General features: G+C 40.4%; 1 protein-coding gene across 2 annotated transcripts in view; it reads left to right on the forward strand.

The window, feature by feature from the left end:
- The first annotated feature begins 4,161 nt into the window (after window positions 1–4,161).
- Window positions 4,162–17,468, forward strand: part of MDGA2 (MAM domain containing glycosylphosphatidylinositol anchor 2) — a 780,047-nt gene continuing 766,740 nt past the window's right edge. The window contains exon 1 of one of the 2 annotated variants that reach the window (XM_079126024.1): window positions 4,162–5,755. In XM_079126024.1, the coding sequence (XP_078982150.1) occupies window positions 5,476–5,755 (280 nt within the window). In that variant the 5' untranslated portion in view covers window positions 4,162–5,475. The remainder of the gene's footprint in view (window positions 5,756–17,468) is intronic. The other variant, XM_079126023.1, reaches the window with a different exon arrangement.

Here is a 17,468-nt window from a genome sequence, read left to right on the forward strand (position 1 = left end):
ACAAGGGGGATATGTCCTGCTTCCTTATTACAAATATTAGCAGTTACCATTCTCATTCCCCTTTTTGTTCGCACTAAAGCCCTGTGGGGGGGACAACGCTGATCCCAATACTAAATCCTCATTTCACACTTAACACCAGTATCTGAGTCTCCCTGCTTAGAAGCAACTGGCCCCGCCCATCTCATGCAAATGACCAGCACCTGGAAACCTCAATGCAATGCTAGGCTCCATGCCTTTCATTATCATCTGAAGCAGTAAGTTCTGTGTGATGTTGCTTAAATTTGCATGTTGGTAGCTATTGCTAAGTAAAGGAAATAAAATGAAGTAGGCAGGGATTTGGCTAGAGAAAATTGTTATCAGGACAGCGTAAAATGAGCACTACAAGTGTGGTTCCAGTTTGGGACTTTTATCAAACTTTATTATAATCTGAATTAACTTTAAAACAATCTGGTCCTTTGGACAGAGGACAAGGGAGTGACAGTTTGGGACCTCAGGGTATATCTGAGCCAAAGAACAATGAAGCATAATTTAGCAGGCTTTGGAATTACCAGAAGCAGATAGGACAAATGGACCAGGATGCAGGTTTAGATATATAGCTATCCCAGTGTGGAATATAATCCTAGCAAGCTGCAGTTTGGGCCAGGTATCTGTGACTAAAAAAAAAAAAACACAGCAAGTGCAAGGAAGTATGGAGCAACAAGTCAGCATGTAGAATTCGAAAGAGTTTACCTATAGATTTTCACATTCTTGTTTGCTTTTATAAATTGGCCAGACAATAGTGCATATGGGAGTCTGTGTGATTTAACTGTTTGGCAGGGGAACTGGAAATAAATGTAAATAACACACAAGGTTTGACATTTGTGTTGTGTAAAGAGGCCAGATTGGAAAGAAAAGACAGATTTGTCACTGGTAGTCTGAATTTGCCTTCAGCTGCACCTCCAGAGTGACTAGTTTTTCCCTATTCTGTCCTTTTACCTTGGGTGGATCTTGTGACCTGAATCCATGATCTTGCCTTTAACCTACTACATAGCTTGAAACACCACACTCATTTTGAAGAATGGAGATAGAAATGTACACAAAACTGTAGTCAATAAAAGCATAATAGTTGATTAAGATAATTCAAGCTGTCAGAGTCCCTAAATTTTTGTAACCTGTCATCACAAATTATAATGTCCATTGTTGTACCTACGATAGGTACAACAATGAACCCTGGAAGTAACACAATTTGGGCTTGATTAGGGTGTTATGCCCCAGGTAACATCCATATTCAGTGTGAAAATCCAAGAAACTGATGACCTCTAAAGTTATTTGTACTACTTCTGTAGGTAATTGCTCTGATTGGACCACATAAAATATCCTGATTCCTTAACAGCCTCTGGAACTCTGAAGGCAAGAAGCACCTGCCTTCTGTATGGCAAACCATTTCTGCCTGTCCTTAAGGCTTAGCTCAGGTTCTCCACCTGGAGGCCTTACACAGCCAGTGCTAGGTGTGGCTACATACATCATATTTGTTTGGTCAGTGAAATCTATAAAAGTTGAATATCAAGAAAAAATACCTTGGGTTTACTGAAGTGCCCATTATTTCTATAATATGTATAGTATTTTCATTGGAATAAAAACAATTTAGAACAAATTTTCTTCTGTTATATAATACAACTAAAGGTTGCATGTAAAATCTGCCTCACCTGTGCTTTAGGACTTTATTTGCAGTACTTATTTTATCAACAGAAGTCATTGTGCATGTGTTGACCAACACATCCTGCTCACTAGAATGTGTACTTCTTAAAGGAATTATGCTTGTAAATTCTTAAATGTGCAATATTTAGAATAAACCTGCAATAGAGTAGATGCATCTGGCTGTTCTTCAATTTTTATTTCAACTAAAATTTTAAAAATTGCAAAATGACTATTTTCTCTAATTTTTCCCAAGATTCAAATATTTCACTCAAGAATTACTGAGGGAGCCACAGCAAATGGTTCTTCCCTGTGCAGAGATATGCACTATACAGAAAAGAAAGTCCCTGTGCTCCTGAAGATTGTGTCCTAATGTTGAAGGTTAAGAAGAGTAATCTATCATATGACCCAGTTATCTCACTCCGTGATATTTATTCTAAAGAACTAAAATTAGTATACTAAAGTGATACAGGAACAATAATATTTATGGCAGCACAATCCACAGTAGCCAATTTATGGAACCAGCCCCAGGTGCCCATCAATAGATGAATGGATTAAGAAAATGTATACACAATGGGTGGAACTAGAGAACATCATGCTAAGTGAAATAAGCCAGATTCAGAAAGTCAAGGGTCGAATGTTTACTCTTATAGGTGGAAGCTAGACCAAAATAAGGGGAAAAGCAGGGGGTGAGGAATCCCATGAAAATTTAAGGAAGATCAGTGGAGTAGAGAAAAGGAATTGAGGGGAAGGACGAGGGTTGGGAAAATAGAGGAATGTGGTATGAAATTCACCAAATTACACTAGGTATATACCACAGTGAATTTCCCCTCTATTTGTATATATAAAGCACTGATTTTTTTTTAAAAGCACTTATAAATAAATAGAAGGAAGGCTAGTAGAATAAAGGTGGGAGGAGGGAAGGAAAAGGGGATGTACTAAGGACTGAAATGGAATAAATTATATTTCATGCATATATGGTTATGTAAAAATGAATCCCAATGTTGCATATAAGACACTAATGAAACATAAAAAGAAGAGTAATCTAGGTATACTTACTTTGGGTTCGTGGTTAAACTGATACACTGGCTTTTGGGGATGATAAAATATTCCAATCTAGAGTACTGCAAACACTCAACCAGTCTGATTCCATAACTAAGAGTTGAAAAGGACAGTACACATATAGAGGTGAACTACTGAGCTTCCATCTGAGAGAGTAGTTGCAGTTTAGTGGTTCATGAAGCTGTTGTGCTTCAGTGTGAGGAAATGATCTACTTATAAAAGTCAGAAACATAAGACAAATTTTCCCCACAGGTGACCAGTAAGCCAGCTTCAGTCATTTCCCTTCAGAAATTTTGCTTCTAGAGATACTTCATGCCATCTAGTGAAAGTGGCATCTCATAAATAAGGGGTTCTCAAAGCAGTGAGAGGCATCCCCTGGGACCCTTTTAAATATCTTGGTTGCTCACATCTTGTAAACTCAGAGGGTAAGCACGAGTTCACACTTTATAAAAATAATATGCACAATTCACTTAAGTGAGGAAAAGTACCTTGGGGGAACAGGAGGGGTATTCATTTTCTAGTGCTTAGAGTTCCTTCCCTCCAGCAGAAGCAGAACATAAAGAGAGGGACCTGCAGTGTGCTATAGCAGTCTGTTATGGGAACAGATAAATTAATAAGGTGTTCATATTTTTCATAGCAATTACTTTTGTAACACATGTATAAATGCATGTTTTTAACTATGTCAGTCACTTCCCTCCTCTGAACAGTGAAGAATACATTCAACGAAGTGAACTCCATAAACCCTAATTATTTTGATTAAAGAAACAAATTACAGCCACTCCTATGTTCCCAGATTTTCCCTATCGTTTTTTAGTGAAGGAGTTTTAGCCCTGTTCTAATGTAAATTAAAGATGCTTTGGATTTTGAAATCCTTTTGTAACCATTAATTTTTTAAGCTCCTCAGGTTAGCTCTGCCTCAATGAAAGCCCTTTCTTTCACAAAAGGGAAAATATTTTCCAAGCAGTTAACTTTGGGAGATGTTACATATTAAATAAACTCATCTCTGAACTCTTAGTGTCCCACCCCGCTCCTCGAGCCTTCATCTGTTGTCATGACCATAAAAAATACACTTAAAAGGTAGAAATGGGGAATAAACGATGCCACTTCCAAGTACTGTGGCCTGTTCTGCCCTCTAGCCAAGCAGAACTGATCCTGGAGGACCTTGGGCTGCGGGGAGGGGATAGCATGTCATGTAATTACCGGGAGTCTAAGGTGGTAGCTGGCCCTTCGGTGTGCAAACGCAAACAGCGGCATCAGAAATAAATAACAGGCGTTAGCCCCCACCGAGCTCCGGTAGAGCCAGGGAAGGGCCTCGGCGGAGTAGGCGGGAGGCAGGACACCGATGGCCTCGCAGAGCCGCTCGGCGCTGTCCATACAGATGAGCTCCTCGGCTGATACAGGAAGGCAGAGCGAAGGAGGAGCAGAGGAGGCAGAGGAGGCGCGGAGGAAGGCGACAGAGCCGCGCATCCCGCTTTGACGTCGCCGGGCTGCGGCTAGCAGCTCGCGCTCTCAGCACGTAGCGCACAACGTGACCACACACAGCCTTCCTCCCCGGCAGCCCGTCCGCCAGCGCTCCGCTTTCGCCGCTTCACCCTCCGCCTCCTCCCTCCTTTCGCCTCCGCGGCGCGCACCCCCGTGCAAACCCAGGGATTCCGGCCAGCGTCGGCCCGGGGCGCTCGCCTTCCAGCCCCGGCACCTCTGCCGCAGCTGCGGCCCGAGCGGGAGCCACGCAGCCGGGTGCCCTCCGCAGGCGGCCGCTCCCGCGTTCACCTTTGGATGCCAGCACTACGCTAGCCCAGGCGGGGAACCCCTTCTGCGGCTCCCTCCTCTAAACTCCCGCTTGTCCCGACCGCCCCCACCCCCTCCACCTGACGCGGGCGGCGCGGAAGCGAAGAGGACGCGCGCAGTGCCGGTGGGCACGCGTAGACGTGTGTGCGGATCGGTTCTGTGCTTGACATTCTCCCTCTCTTGCAAGTGGCGTTGCCTGGACTCTGCTTTCGGCTCCTGGAATTGGCGCGGCCGGCCAGAGCACCCTCTTCGCTGGCAGGGCGCTAAAGGCTATTTCTGAGAACAGTGGCGGTGGCGGTAGCAGCTGAGGCTAGTGCCTGGTGGAGCTCCAGACGCACACTCCGCTCCCTGTTGGACCCTTCTTCCCTCCCCTCCTCCCTTTCCCTCCTCCCCACCCCCGTTTCCCTAGCCCTACTCCTTTTCTTCCTCCTCCTCTTCCTCCTCTGCGGGTTCGGCAATGCAAGTCTGTATCGAGTAACAGGATTGGCGTTGCAATGGCAACTGATGGAATGGGGGAAGGCAAGACAGCAGGGCTGGGGGCTCCGGACTGCAGGCGGGCGGGCCGCTGCCGCCGCTTGACGCTCCTCTGGGGACCTTCGCGAGTTACTTTGTAAAGGAGAACCCAGGCGAGATAGCCCTGCTCGGTGCCCGGGGTCAGAGGCCACTTCCTGCTCCTCAGCTGTCCAAGCCAGGCTTCACCGCGCGATACCCCGGGCCCCCTGCCCGCGCCCGCCGCCAACCCAGCGCTCCGCCGCTGCCGGCGCTGCGGAGACTGGAGCCCGCTTCTCTGAAGAACACTTCGCCTCGCGGCTCCCCTTCCCATCACCGCCCCCTTCTCCTCCCCGGCGTCTGCGATTTTCCCAGGCGCCCGGTGTGAGTGCGGTGTGAGTGTGTGTGTCAGGGTATTGTGTGTGTGTGTGTGTGTGTGTGTGTGTGTGTGTGTGTGTGTGTATGAGTGTGGGGTGTGCTGGGCTCCTGCGCTCCGCTCGCGGCCGCCGCCGGGGAAGGACGGACGGACGGCGCTGCCTCCTTCGGCGAGCGGTTCCCGGGCACCTCGGCTCGGCCCGGGCGCGAGTGGAGCGCTCCTGGCTGGCCGCCGGCCTCCGGAAGGTCCCACTGCGTCCCCCCTGGGCTGGATATGTTCATGTTCACGTGAAGATGGATTTAGTGTACGGTCTCGTGTGGCTGCTGACAGTCCTCCTGGAGGGGATCTCTGGCCAAGGAGTGTACGGTGAGTGGAATCGCGACGTTATCGTGACCTTGTGATTCTTAGGCAAGATAGGCTGGTGAGCTAAAATGCACGACTCGCGCCGTTCCGGGGCCCCTCCCGGCGTGGCATTTGATTTACACTTCATCACGTTATTGGGAGCGATAAGGAGGCAGCGAGCGCGCTGCGGATTGGGCTGCGAGCGGCTCCCCCGGCGCCTCGACTCGGGGCTCAGAGTTGGGTCCAGCCGGCAGCATCGCACTTCGGCGAACGAGTATCTTTGCACTTGATTTATCCCCGCGGGGGACATGAGCTCTAACAGTCTTTTATTTAATAATGTTTTGGCTCCTTTCATGCCGCGGTGTTGTTGCCGCGGTTTCCCCCGAAGGGAAGCTTCGAATGTGACCCCCTAAGTCTCCCCACCCCTCTCCGCCCCCCTCCCACGCCCGCCTCCTCCTTCTCTCCACCTTTTTCTTTTTCTGTGAATGTCTACATGACTTGATTTTCCGGCTCAGGAAGTGGGGTGACAGTTGAGTTGCGTTCTGCACCAGCCGTTGCCATGAGCACTGACTTGGGGAGGGGAAATAGCAGGCAAGATTCTCAGTGCCAGACACAATTAAGGGACATGTTTGTGTGAATGGATGAGCAAATGCATGAATGAACGGACGACCAAGTCCGCGCGTCTCCGCTCCAGGGCAGGACATCAGCTCGCTGCAACCGGAACACAATCTCAGCTCTTCGCCAGAAAACCCAGATCTGGAAGGGTTAGGACTAACAAGCGTGAGCTTGTTAATTGGAAGATGTTGAAGTCCTCAGAAGCAAATTCAGGTTCCTTTGCCTGTCAGCAGTTGGCACTCTTGGCTTTCGGCATTGAAAACACACACACACACACACACACACACACACACACACACACACACACAGGCTAGTAGTGGGCTAAAATGTTAAGCCCTCTCCTGGGACAAGCAGGCGGTGCCCCAGAGAAAAAGAACTTTTATGTTCTCAAGTTATGGTATGAGGTTAAGGTTAAGGGGCAACCCTAGAGAGGATAGCAGGCCAAGACTCGCCCACAGCTCGGGACCCCGCTTCAATACCCTTGGAATGTGTGCTGGAAATCCAGCGCACGTTGTCTTTGGTCTCACTCTGGGGTTTAGATTCCAGCAATGCAGGGCTAGGTCAATGACTGCCTCAGGGCCAAAAGCCACTGGTATTTGCGGAAGTGACAGAGCTTTCCCCTAAGACCCTAGAACTGACTGCGGAATGGTCTTGGGTGCCAGTGAATCTTGAGCCCCCCAACTCTGACAACGTGTAGTGCAGAGTAGGCGAATGTTTGAGGATGAATGCGGGTGAGCCTTTACTCTCTACTGTGCATTCTGTCCTGGGCTGAACAGTGCTGGGGGAAGGAAAGGTAGTCCGCAGGGGAAAGCTCTGGTCCTCCCTGTGCTGCATCTGCCACTCCCCTTCCCTGCCTTCCTCAGTTCGCTCCTTGGCTTGTACCAAGAAACCTTCACTTTGTGCCACCTCCAGGCATCATAGTTCTCGTGCCCCTCCCCCACCTTCCCAAAGGAAGGACTTGCCTGGCGGCAGCAGCGACTGTAACAGCGGTAATGGTGGTGGGTGTGTGTGTTTTGAGGTACTTGAGTGCAGGAGAGAGACGCTAAGTCTCCTCAAAGCTTGACTGGCGGCAGGAGGTGGGGCCTGAAGAGAGCAGGAATTCATTTAGTGCTCTTGTGACTCTGCTGGACTCTCTTGTCCTCTGAACAGCTGCAAAAGGCTGGGATTCTTGGGATGAGGATTGTTGGTGATAAAGCCTTCTCAAAGAGCTGTTCCTTAGTCTTGGGAAGTCTGAATCCCTCTCATCCATGTCCCAAGTTTGCATTTCTCTCTCCCTGGTTCAGATCATTCTAACTAAAAGGAGTTTGTTTTGCTTTTTAAATGTGTGTGTGTGTGGGGGGGGGTAATGAGAAGTGATAAAGATTGGGAAGGGATAGAATGCTGCAAGGGTAGCTGCAACTGTAAGGATTAGAGAGGAATGGTACCATTTTCCTGCCACTTTTGATCAGACTGTTTGTCTTGGCAAGTCTCTTTTTGGGCAGTGGGAAAGGGTAATGTCTAGCAGTGGACATAAATTGAAATCAATTGCACTAACATACTCTTGGGCCTGTGTCACTTAACAATAAAGGAGAAGGCTTTTCCATAACTGAACTGGTGGTTGTAAGTAAGGTAGTGGTCTTTGTTTTAATATTGATGTGGTTATTAGTCACAGCCAGGAATAGAATTGGCTTTGTGAAAAAAAATTAATCATCTTCCCTGGCCATCATAAATGTCACAGCTATGAGGTGGGCTAAAAATTCATTTATATATTTCTTTTCAAATTTGTTTTACATATCACAGTTGTTAGATTCTCAAAGTGTGGCCCAGAATCTTCAGCATCAGCATTATCTTGGAGCTTGTGAGAAGTACTAATTCAGTGTCCTCTCCTAGACTTTTTATACCAGAAACTCAGAGAGTGGTACCCAGCAATGCCAGTTCATCACCTGTGGTGATGATGAAGATGCACACTAAAGTATGGGACCCTTGCCCTGAACTTACACTTTCATTGTCTTGACGTTATAAATCATGACCTTTCTTAACCTAAAGCAGTTTTGCTTTTTATTTATGGGAGAATTTATAGAGAAGAGATCAGTTTACTTTTATTTAGTTGAAAAAAAGATTGATCAATTGTAAAGTGTTAGGTTAGAAAGTGTGTTTTGAACATCTTACATGAAGAACTTCAAAAAGGATTAATTTATTAAAATAAAGCAATTTTAAACAGAAACTACAAATACCTAGATAGTAAATTTGCTAGTATAAAAGTTTTATTCTTATATCTCTTTATTTGCCTTTATTTTTCGTATGTGAAACCATTCATACTACACACAAAGCTTTATTTCTTAACATTATTTTAAGTAGGTCCAAAAGGACATAAAAAGTATTTTCTAGATAACTCAGGCAATCCCTCACTCTTCTACTTTCTGGCTGAATAACTCTGAGCATGAAATTTGTATTTTAATTTTTAGTAAATTGGAAATATTTAAATACATGGATTATACTGTCTTAATTAATATAATCTTCTTCCTGTTATGCTCAGTTAGCTTAGGAACTATGAGCAGAACTTAAGTGTAAAAGTTTCTGTTATAGACCAAGGAATTTATTGTTATTTTTGCTGGATATTGTGTAGCAAACTAACCATATGATGGCTAACATTTATATATGTTGTGGCAGTTGGATAAAAGAGATTATCCTTTATTTACCTATCCACCAATAATTCTGATGTCTTTATATTTTTTGAAAATTGGATTTGTTCTGTATATTGCTTACATATTTCATTTCAGATATGATATTACAGTAATAAAATTATTTGAAAACATTTCTGAGAGATTACAAAAATACTCTTCATAATAGAATAATAGAGAATAGAGTAACATAAAAACTAATGTTTGTTTTTTTTTTCTGGTACTGGAGATTAAGACATTTTATCACTGAGCTATATCCCTATTATTTTTATTTTATCACTATTTTCAGACAGGGTCTTGCTAAGTTCCCAGGCTGGTCTTGAACTTGTGGTCCTCCTGCCTCAGCATTGTGAATTAGTGGAATTTCAGGCCTGTACCACCACACCTGGCTAAAGTTCATGTTCTTAAGCAATAGATTCTACTTCCTCGAATTTTTAAAAAGTAACTTGCGTTAAGAATTTTCCAAAAATTTTCTTGTAACTTTCAAGTTTTGTTTGAATTTTCTTTTGATTTAAACACAACTGAAAAACAAAAGTCAGTAAACAAGCAGTGAACTGGCATCTATTTTTGGCATTATTAATTTGGTGCACTCACATTGCATTTTATTTATGATAACAAATTAAACATAGGATCAAGGATCAGAATACAAACTCCAGTTTATATTTTCAGTAATCTGAACTATTTTACTGGTATCAAAAGTTTTCTTTGTAAATCATTATTTGTTAGAAAATTGTTTGAACTGCTAAATTGTGTTTTCCAGAGATAATGTTGATAATGACTTAACATCAAGAATCATACCTCCAGTAAACTGTTCAGTTGACTTCCCAAAAAATAAGGGAAAAATTCCACTGATCCACACTGTATTTTCATTTATGATCATCATATCCTTAATTTCCAAGGAGGTTATTAAAACCTTCTGATTATATTATCAAGGGAAAATCCCCACTACAAATGAAAAACAAAGTAAAACTCCAAATCTGGATAGTTTTTGTGGGGAACAAACCAAACAAATTTATTTGATACCCTGAAATAGTTAATATATTGTCCTAAAATTGCTTCCAGTATATACTAAAAGCAATATATAGAAGAATTATACCAAACACATGGGTTTGACACATTAGCAATCTGTGTTAATTCAAGTAACATCAATAAATCTCCCACAATTTAAACATGATACCCTAGGCAGTAGCTGGACAGAAATGACTTGGTGTAATTGAGAACAAGGAGATAAGTGAGATAGGAAGGATCTCAAAGAAATTTTAGACTGTCAATGTGTTGAATTTGTTTGACAGATTGATCTACTCTGTCTTCAAAGGCAGGATAAGGTTACTATCAAAGGTCCACTGGACATCATGGTCAATCTCAGGATTTTGCCACCATTACAGCAAAGTCATTCCCAGGTATATTGCTGGGAATTTTGTCCAGTTTGGGATTGCAAAGACCTGAGACAAGATACTGCTCTTAAATGAATCATTATCAGGGTGTCAGCCCACAGAGGAGGAGAAGATGACTTCAATAAACACTGCTAATAACAAACAATGTGAAGCTGTGTTATACACAATCAGCTCTGACCTCTCTTCCCACACCTCACCCCACTGTCTCTACACAAAAACAGACACTGTTATATTGGGTCCCTTGGCCACCATCACCAAAGAAAAGGCTGGGCTGCCCACTGAATCTTGGTATTATTTTTTGTCCATTCAAGGTGGTTCTTGCTGGTCATGTATATTTTCACATGCAAAATGGGCAGATTATTTAATACTGTGTTACTTGCTCCTGTCCTATAATTCCCTGGGAAAGTCCCTAAATTCGATAATAAGTATTTTAGATTGAGCAGGTTAAATGTCAAGGCCAAAGATTTATTTAAAGTGAATAAGCCAGCAATGATGCCAGGGTTCTGACAGTGAGTCAGAGGTAAAGGTTTAGAGATTAAATAACTCTGATGAATAGATAACACAAAAGGAATTCCACAAAGGCATTTTTTATTTCTTGGTTTATTTGATTAATTATATTATCTCTGAATCTGCTTCTTCATCTTTGTATTGTTACATAATTATGATTTTTGTTTTATTGTTTCTGGTTTACAGTTACCTCACACATTTCTTGAGAGGTAGGGTACCAACAAAAATTTCTGAAAGAGGGTGCTTTGAATTCTTTACAAAATATTTGTTTTAATGTGATTTGGGTCGAGATCATGAGAAGGCAAGTATAGCATGTGCCTCTGGGTTCAGTATTTGTCTTACCAAGCTAGTAACTGTAGTTTGGGTTGCTTTCTGAATATACAGTGTTTCATCACTCACATTCTCTGACTTTGCCCTAGTGCTTTGGAAAGAGACTTCCAGGAGTTGAGTTAAGGCTTGTGACCCACAAAGGCAATTGCAAAGAGCCACTTATACCAGCCTTGTCCTGGAATTGAGCTTTAGAGCTTGTGGTCTTTGGCAATTGAAGTTGTGCTATCTGCTTGAGGCTAAATTGTGGAAGATCTTCTTACTCTCCTTGGGTATTTTGGAAGGATATGCAAAGTATTACATTGAATGTATTTCAAGTATGAATAGGTGAGCATTTTCAGCTTCATTATAATTGCTATTAACTGAATAGTCCCACAGAATGAAATTTCATTTCTTTGCTTCAGTGACTGTCAATGTAAATATATTAGAGCAGACTGAATAAATGATTGCATTCATAGAGAACCATTCCCTATTTTTATTTTCAAACCCATTTAATAAACTTTTGACCCTGCCAAATCATAAAGTTATGAAAAGAGACTTTAAAATATCATTAAATTTTCCCACTAATGTAAGATACAATGGTTTTACCATTATGCCAGGCAGTTGGAGGTCCTATGCTGTTTGTGAAATATCTTTTTTGTAGAGTCCAGGCATATTCATTGGATTTTCTTTTTCAATTTACTGAAAACTCTCATGCTCCATTGTTGGGGCATGCATTTATTTTTTGTTTTATACCAGTACAAATCTATTTTCTTCCCTTACTATCCTACCCTTCACTGATCCCATTTAAGATCTTTTTATATCTGTTTTTTGCTACTGTTCCAAGACACTATGTCATTTCTAATCTTATCTTTTAAAATACTATTTCCCTTCCTGTTGATGTCACCAATTGAATTGAATAAGAATGATGATTTCCATTTCATAATTGGAATCATATATTCCACAGGAGTTATAATCACAGAAGAGGATTTCAACTATTAGGAAGATATCTTTTAACTACCACACATTTTCTGTTAGTTTATTATTGAACACATCCATGGTAGGATGAAAGGTGTTAGAAATTATTCTGTAACTTATTGTCTTTGATTTTTAGTATGCTACCTGTACAGATTTGCATAAAAACAGGGGACATCAGTTTCTTGTTGTTTATGGCCAAATCTATATTAAGAATTAGTGTGGTTGCCAGATGGGGTCAAGTATGTGATATGTTACCATATCTGCAAGCAGCATGTGTTTTTGTCTTACTTTGTTGTAATGAGAATGGAGGGAAATAAAATAATTGAGGGATATCATGGAAAGGTAAACACATCTGCTTGAAGAAGAAGGGTTGGTTCACAGCTCATGTCCCAGAGTCCTACTGGACAATGTATAAGGCAACCGAGATCTGAAAGAGGCGAGTAGGAAGAAAAATGCATCTGCCCTTTAAGTAATGGCAAAACAGCAAAATCGTATTTTATTTTCTGATGTAACTAGAACTTTGCTGAAGTGTATCAGAGTGAGGAAGAAAAATGCCTGTTGTCTGACTGAAGGGCATCTTCAGGGAGATTTTTCTGGTCTTCCAAGGGAAAGATGAAGGTATATGGGGCTTTTAAGTAGAACCTGTGGTTGCTGTGACCAGATAAATTTTTCATGATGATTAACTGTGTGATCTGGGAATGTAAGGAAAGGTGGGCACAGATTAAACATCAGGGTCTTCTCTCTGTTGCTTCTGAGTGTACCAGCAGTCCATGCTTCTCCTCCATAGCCTAACTACAAGGCTATAGTGAGCATCCTAAGAAGGATAGAAAATACTTAAGGAAAACATGCCACTTTCCAGAAATTGTAACCAGTGAGAGTTTACGCAGATTAAATGTTAAAGTTGGGCAATTTAAAGTCAACAAATTATCACATAGCTTGCTCTGTATAATTCATGTAGCTATGTAGTTAGGGCTGTAAACTCTAAGAGGTTACAGGTTAATTGAGGAGATAAAACCAAATAGAAACAAATAAAATAAGACTCTGTAAGAAATACACAAATGTTTGTGCCTAGGTAAAGGAGAGCAATTATAGTTGCCATTGCAGTTAGAGGAAGCTTGAAAAAGCTGGTAAATATGTGATTGATACTTTGAACCTTGCTCTGATATTTATGTCCAACAAGATTCTGAGTTGGTGTGTATCCAACAGGATGCCAACTGACCTGTTCTTCAGCACATAGGACACTGCCTCTAACTGTGAGATACTGAGCCCTCCCCAAATCCATATGGATCTGGGAAGCTTGAAACCTGCAAGGAGGCTACTTTTGGAGTTAAAGTAAAAAACTTTCCAAAGCTTTAGAGTGCTAAAAAGAAGTGCTGCTCAGAAGCAGCAGACCATGTATCCAGAATGACTTAAAACATCATGTTGTTCTTTGCAAAGGCACAGCCACTAAGATGAATGCATTGCTCCCGTGAAAAGACAGGTATAAGCTTTCATTGTGTGTTTTTTTTTTGTTTTTTTTTTTGTTTTTTTTTTTTTTTATTCCTCTGCCTGTGCAAGGCAGCATGATGTAGCTGGAAACAGTTGGGTAAGTAGGGCTTTCTTCTTGTTCAGCAGCTACTTTACTGTGTTTTCTCAGGCAAAACCCTTAATCCCTGTACCTCAGTTTCTAAATCTAGTAACTTTTAGAGGAGTGGGGTGAAGTATAGAGGAAATATAAGAAATACCAAGAATTTTAAAAGTGTCACTGCATTTTTATACCTGAGATTGAGGAGGAAGAGCATGGAGAGTTTCCTCTCTTCTTAAAAAGTTATGCTCAGATGCTCAAGAAAGTGAAATGCACAATGGGATTGCCATTTAGTTTTTAGAACAGAATAAAGAAGTAGGAAGTAACAAAGAGCATGAAGAATTTTCTCTGGAAATAATATTCGATTTGTCAGTCTAGCAGAAAACAACTCAGGAGGTGTGTTTTTAAACACTGAATAGAGCATTAGTAAGTGCATGAAGCTGCTCCCTGGCACTGTGGTTTGTATGCTCATATAGTTGACATTTCTCCTGAAGCAAGCTAGCTACAAGCTCTCAACCCACATGATCCTGGAATTTCTCCTGCCCCTTAACAATGAGGGTCAGCAGGAAGCTGGTATTCCCTCTCATTTGAGAGCTCCAAAGAACATTATTATAATGTAAGCCTTATGGTCTTGACTAAATTTATGCTTGTATAGTATACATGTGGTGTTGAAATATACACATACATATTTTTATATCAAGAAGCAACAATATTATTGATATCCTCTATTGCAAGACTAATTGAAAAATAGAAGTATATAAAAACAGCAAGCCATTCGAATCAGAAAAAACAGGGACATATTTGTAAGAATACTATTTGTAATTTACAAAATAAAACAGAAAATGAAAAATAATTAAATGAGGTCATCACAAATTTATTGTATAACATCTCATTTTGATCCCAAAGTGCCCAAAATTACTGTTTCCCACCTACTCACCTAATCATTTAAAAAAGTTTTTAACCTAAGAATTAATTGAAAACGCTGGGTCCTTATTCAGTGTTAAACTGTGACAGTCATATACATAAGAAAGCATTTTAAACGTGTTTCATTTTAGAAATTCTTGAAAAACACTTTCTACTTTTTTGAGAATGAAAGAGTTCATTTTTATAATTCATGTTCATATTTATAAAATGTCAGAATATCAGCTGTATATTGGCTGAGCATGTCCATCCGGTATAACTTTAATAGAACCAGGTGATCTTACTCAGGACTGTAAGCAGACAACAAAATTAATTGAGAAGAATTTCTCCATTATATGTAATGAACAAAATTGGCTTTTCTCAACAGGTAACCTTGAGCATACAGTAGACTAGAAATAATGGCCAAGTAGTGCAGGTGTTCATTGTCAGTCTTACCTCAACACCTCAGAATTTATGAAGCTATTATCAAGAACCAGTATAGTTCACGTTTTTATTCTGTTTCTGTATTGGTTCCTTGCTTTACATGACTTACTCTATACCATTATTATGATTCTCCCTCATCCTTGGAGTCATTTTCTTTTGGTTCATATTTCATGCTGATTTGGTCCACCTGTCCCCTTTCCTAGTATCAAAGCTGCTATGTTCATTTTAAAGTTTTCCATCTGAGTTCATAATTAATCAAAGCTCAATCTTTTGTTAATCATGGATTCATCTAATAAATGTGTTGAAGAAGTTGCACCTCTCCTCCATTATGACCTATTCCTTCAGGGTTGTCAGTTACATAATAACATCTCTATGAAGACAGGGGTCTGGGAACCTCCCAGTCTTTCCTGAAGACAAGAATGACTTCCAGTGGGCTGTGACCTGAAATAATCTGCCTTGTTACTCAGAGGCTGCTCATTCCGATTATTTGCTGTGCCTCACTGGCACATCCCTCCATTTTCAGCACCTGACTTGGACAGTAGCCCTCTTCCTGGTCACTGTGATTTTACTGTTGAACTTGAATATCATTATATTTTGTTGGTTAATATTTTGAAAACTTTATCTATCATCATTGAATCTCCCTTGTTGATGTCCTTGTTCTCTGAGCTTACTATGACAAGAAGTACTTGGAAATCTTTATGTTTAACCACCTCTCCTGTTTCAAAGAAGGGCTAAAGAAAATATACAGACACATAGGCACTCTGCAAATATGTATTTGTATATGAAATATATGTATATGTACTGTAGAATGTATTCATAAATATAAAAGTTTTAACTAAATAAGTATATATGTGTGTTTGTGTATTTATAGAATGAGTCTCATGGAGTGGTAGCTGAACTTTATTTAAGTTTCACTCAAGGAACTGGGTGGATCTCCTGCTTTTTCAAAGCTGACCCTGATTTAGAGTTGGCAGCAGGGCATGTCCTCACATGACCCTCATTTATTTAAGTATCCTTTGTGATACACTCATGTTTGTATTGTTCATGAGTTTAAAAATTGCTATTAGAAACTCATATTCCTTCTCTCTTTTTTTATTTGAAGAAGAAATATTTCTTAGCTGCATACCAGCAATACATATGGAGTTTTTTTTTAAATTTTTGACCTGCACTACAGTGATGTATACACTTGAAGCCCAGCATCACTTGTATACTAAGAACAGTATTCCTGCTGTTCTTTTCCATGATCTTTCTCTTTTTCAAGTGAGTTTTTTTTTTTTTTTAGGTTTTTAAATTATTTTTATTTTGCTTTTAATTTTTTACAGACTGCATTTTGATTCATTGTACACAAATGGGGTACATAATTTCATTTCTATGTTTGTACACAATGTAGATGCATACCATTTGTGTAATCATACACGTATACACATTTTAGTGCATCAAGCATATCTGTGTTCACACGTGGATACAAAAATGCACCCACAAACCAAATTTAAGTGGCTTTTATTGAGATCATATTTTTACTAAAAATTAATATAACATAGGACATAGACTATTTTAATGAAATAATTTCCAGTTAGCAAGTGCTTACTATTATGGCACAGCTTGTGTTAGGAGTATTATATAGACTATGCCATAATATAATCTTTGAATGAGAGATTCAAAATCTGAAATTCATAAAGTTTAAATAGCTACCATACAGGTGCTGGTGGCTAATTTAGAATCAAATATGATATGCATATTCAAATAAGTATTTGTATATCTTATAAGTATTATTGAAATTGTATTAAGATGAGTGCTTATACTTATTAGGATTAAAATATACAAATTAGCAAGCTCAAATAGTGTTGTGTGTGAAACTTATCTCAATAGTATATGTTTGAAATACAATCTGAATGATAAATTTTACCTTTTTGCTTGAGAAATATATATAGGTAGCTAATGTCAGCACTTTTTATACCTACAGTTTTCTTTCTTGGAATAGAAAGATATGATTTATGTATATATTTTTGAGTATTAAAATGCTCATAGTTAGGATTCTCTCTGATATCATTTATTTTTGGACTGATAGATATTTTAAGCTTATTCATAATTAGTGACCCATAAAAAGTGAAGAAATGTTTTTACTATCTATTTTGCAGAAGTGGTTATATTCCTCCATATAAAATATCAGGTATGTGCTTATAAAAAATAACCACTGTCAGGTGTACTGCTTTATGTCCCCCAGGCTGATTAACAATCACTGGCCTTGGAAAGATTGATAGTTAAATGTCATATCTGGCCCGATTTTTGCCTTGAGCTCCCTTTGGGTATTGCTTGAGTATTTTTTGCACAGAGTTAATTGAGGAGACTATATCAGCGCATTTCTTTTC

The sequence above is a fragment of the Sciurus vulgaris genome (genome assembly GCF_902686455.1).
Source record: "Sciurus vulgaris genome assembly, chromosome: 2".
Lineage (NCBI taxonomy): Eukaryota > Metazoa > Chordata > Mammalia > Rodentia > Sciuridae > Sciurus > Sciurus vulgaris.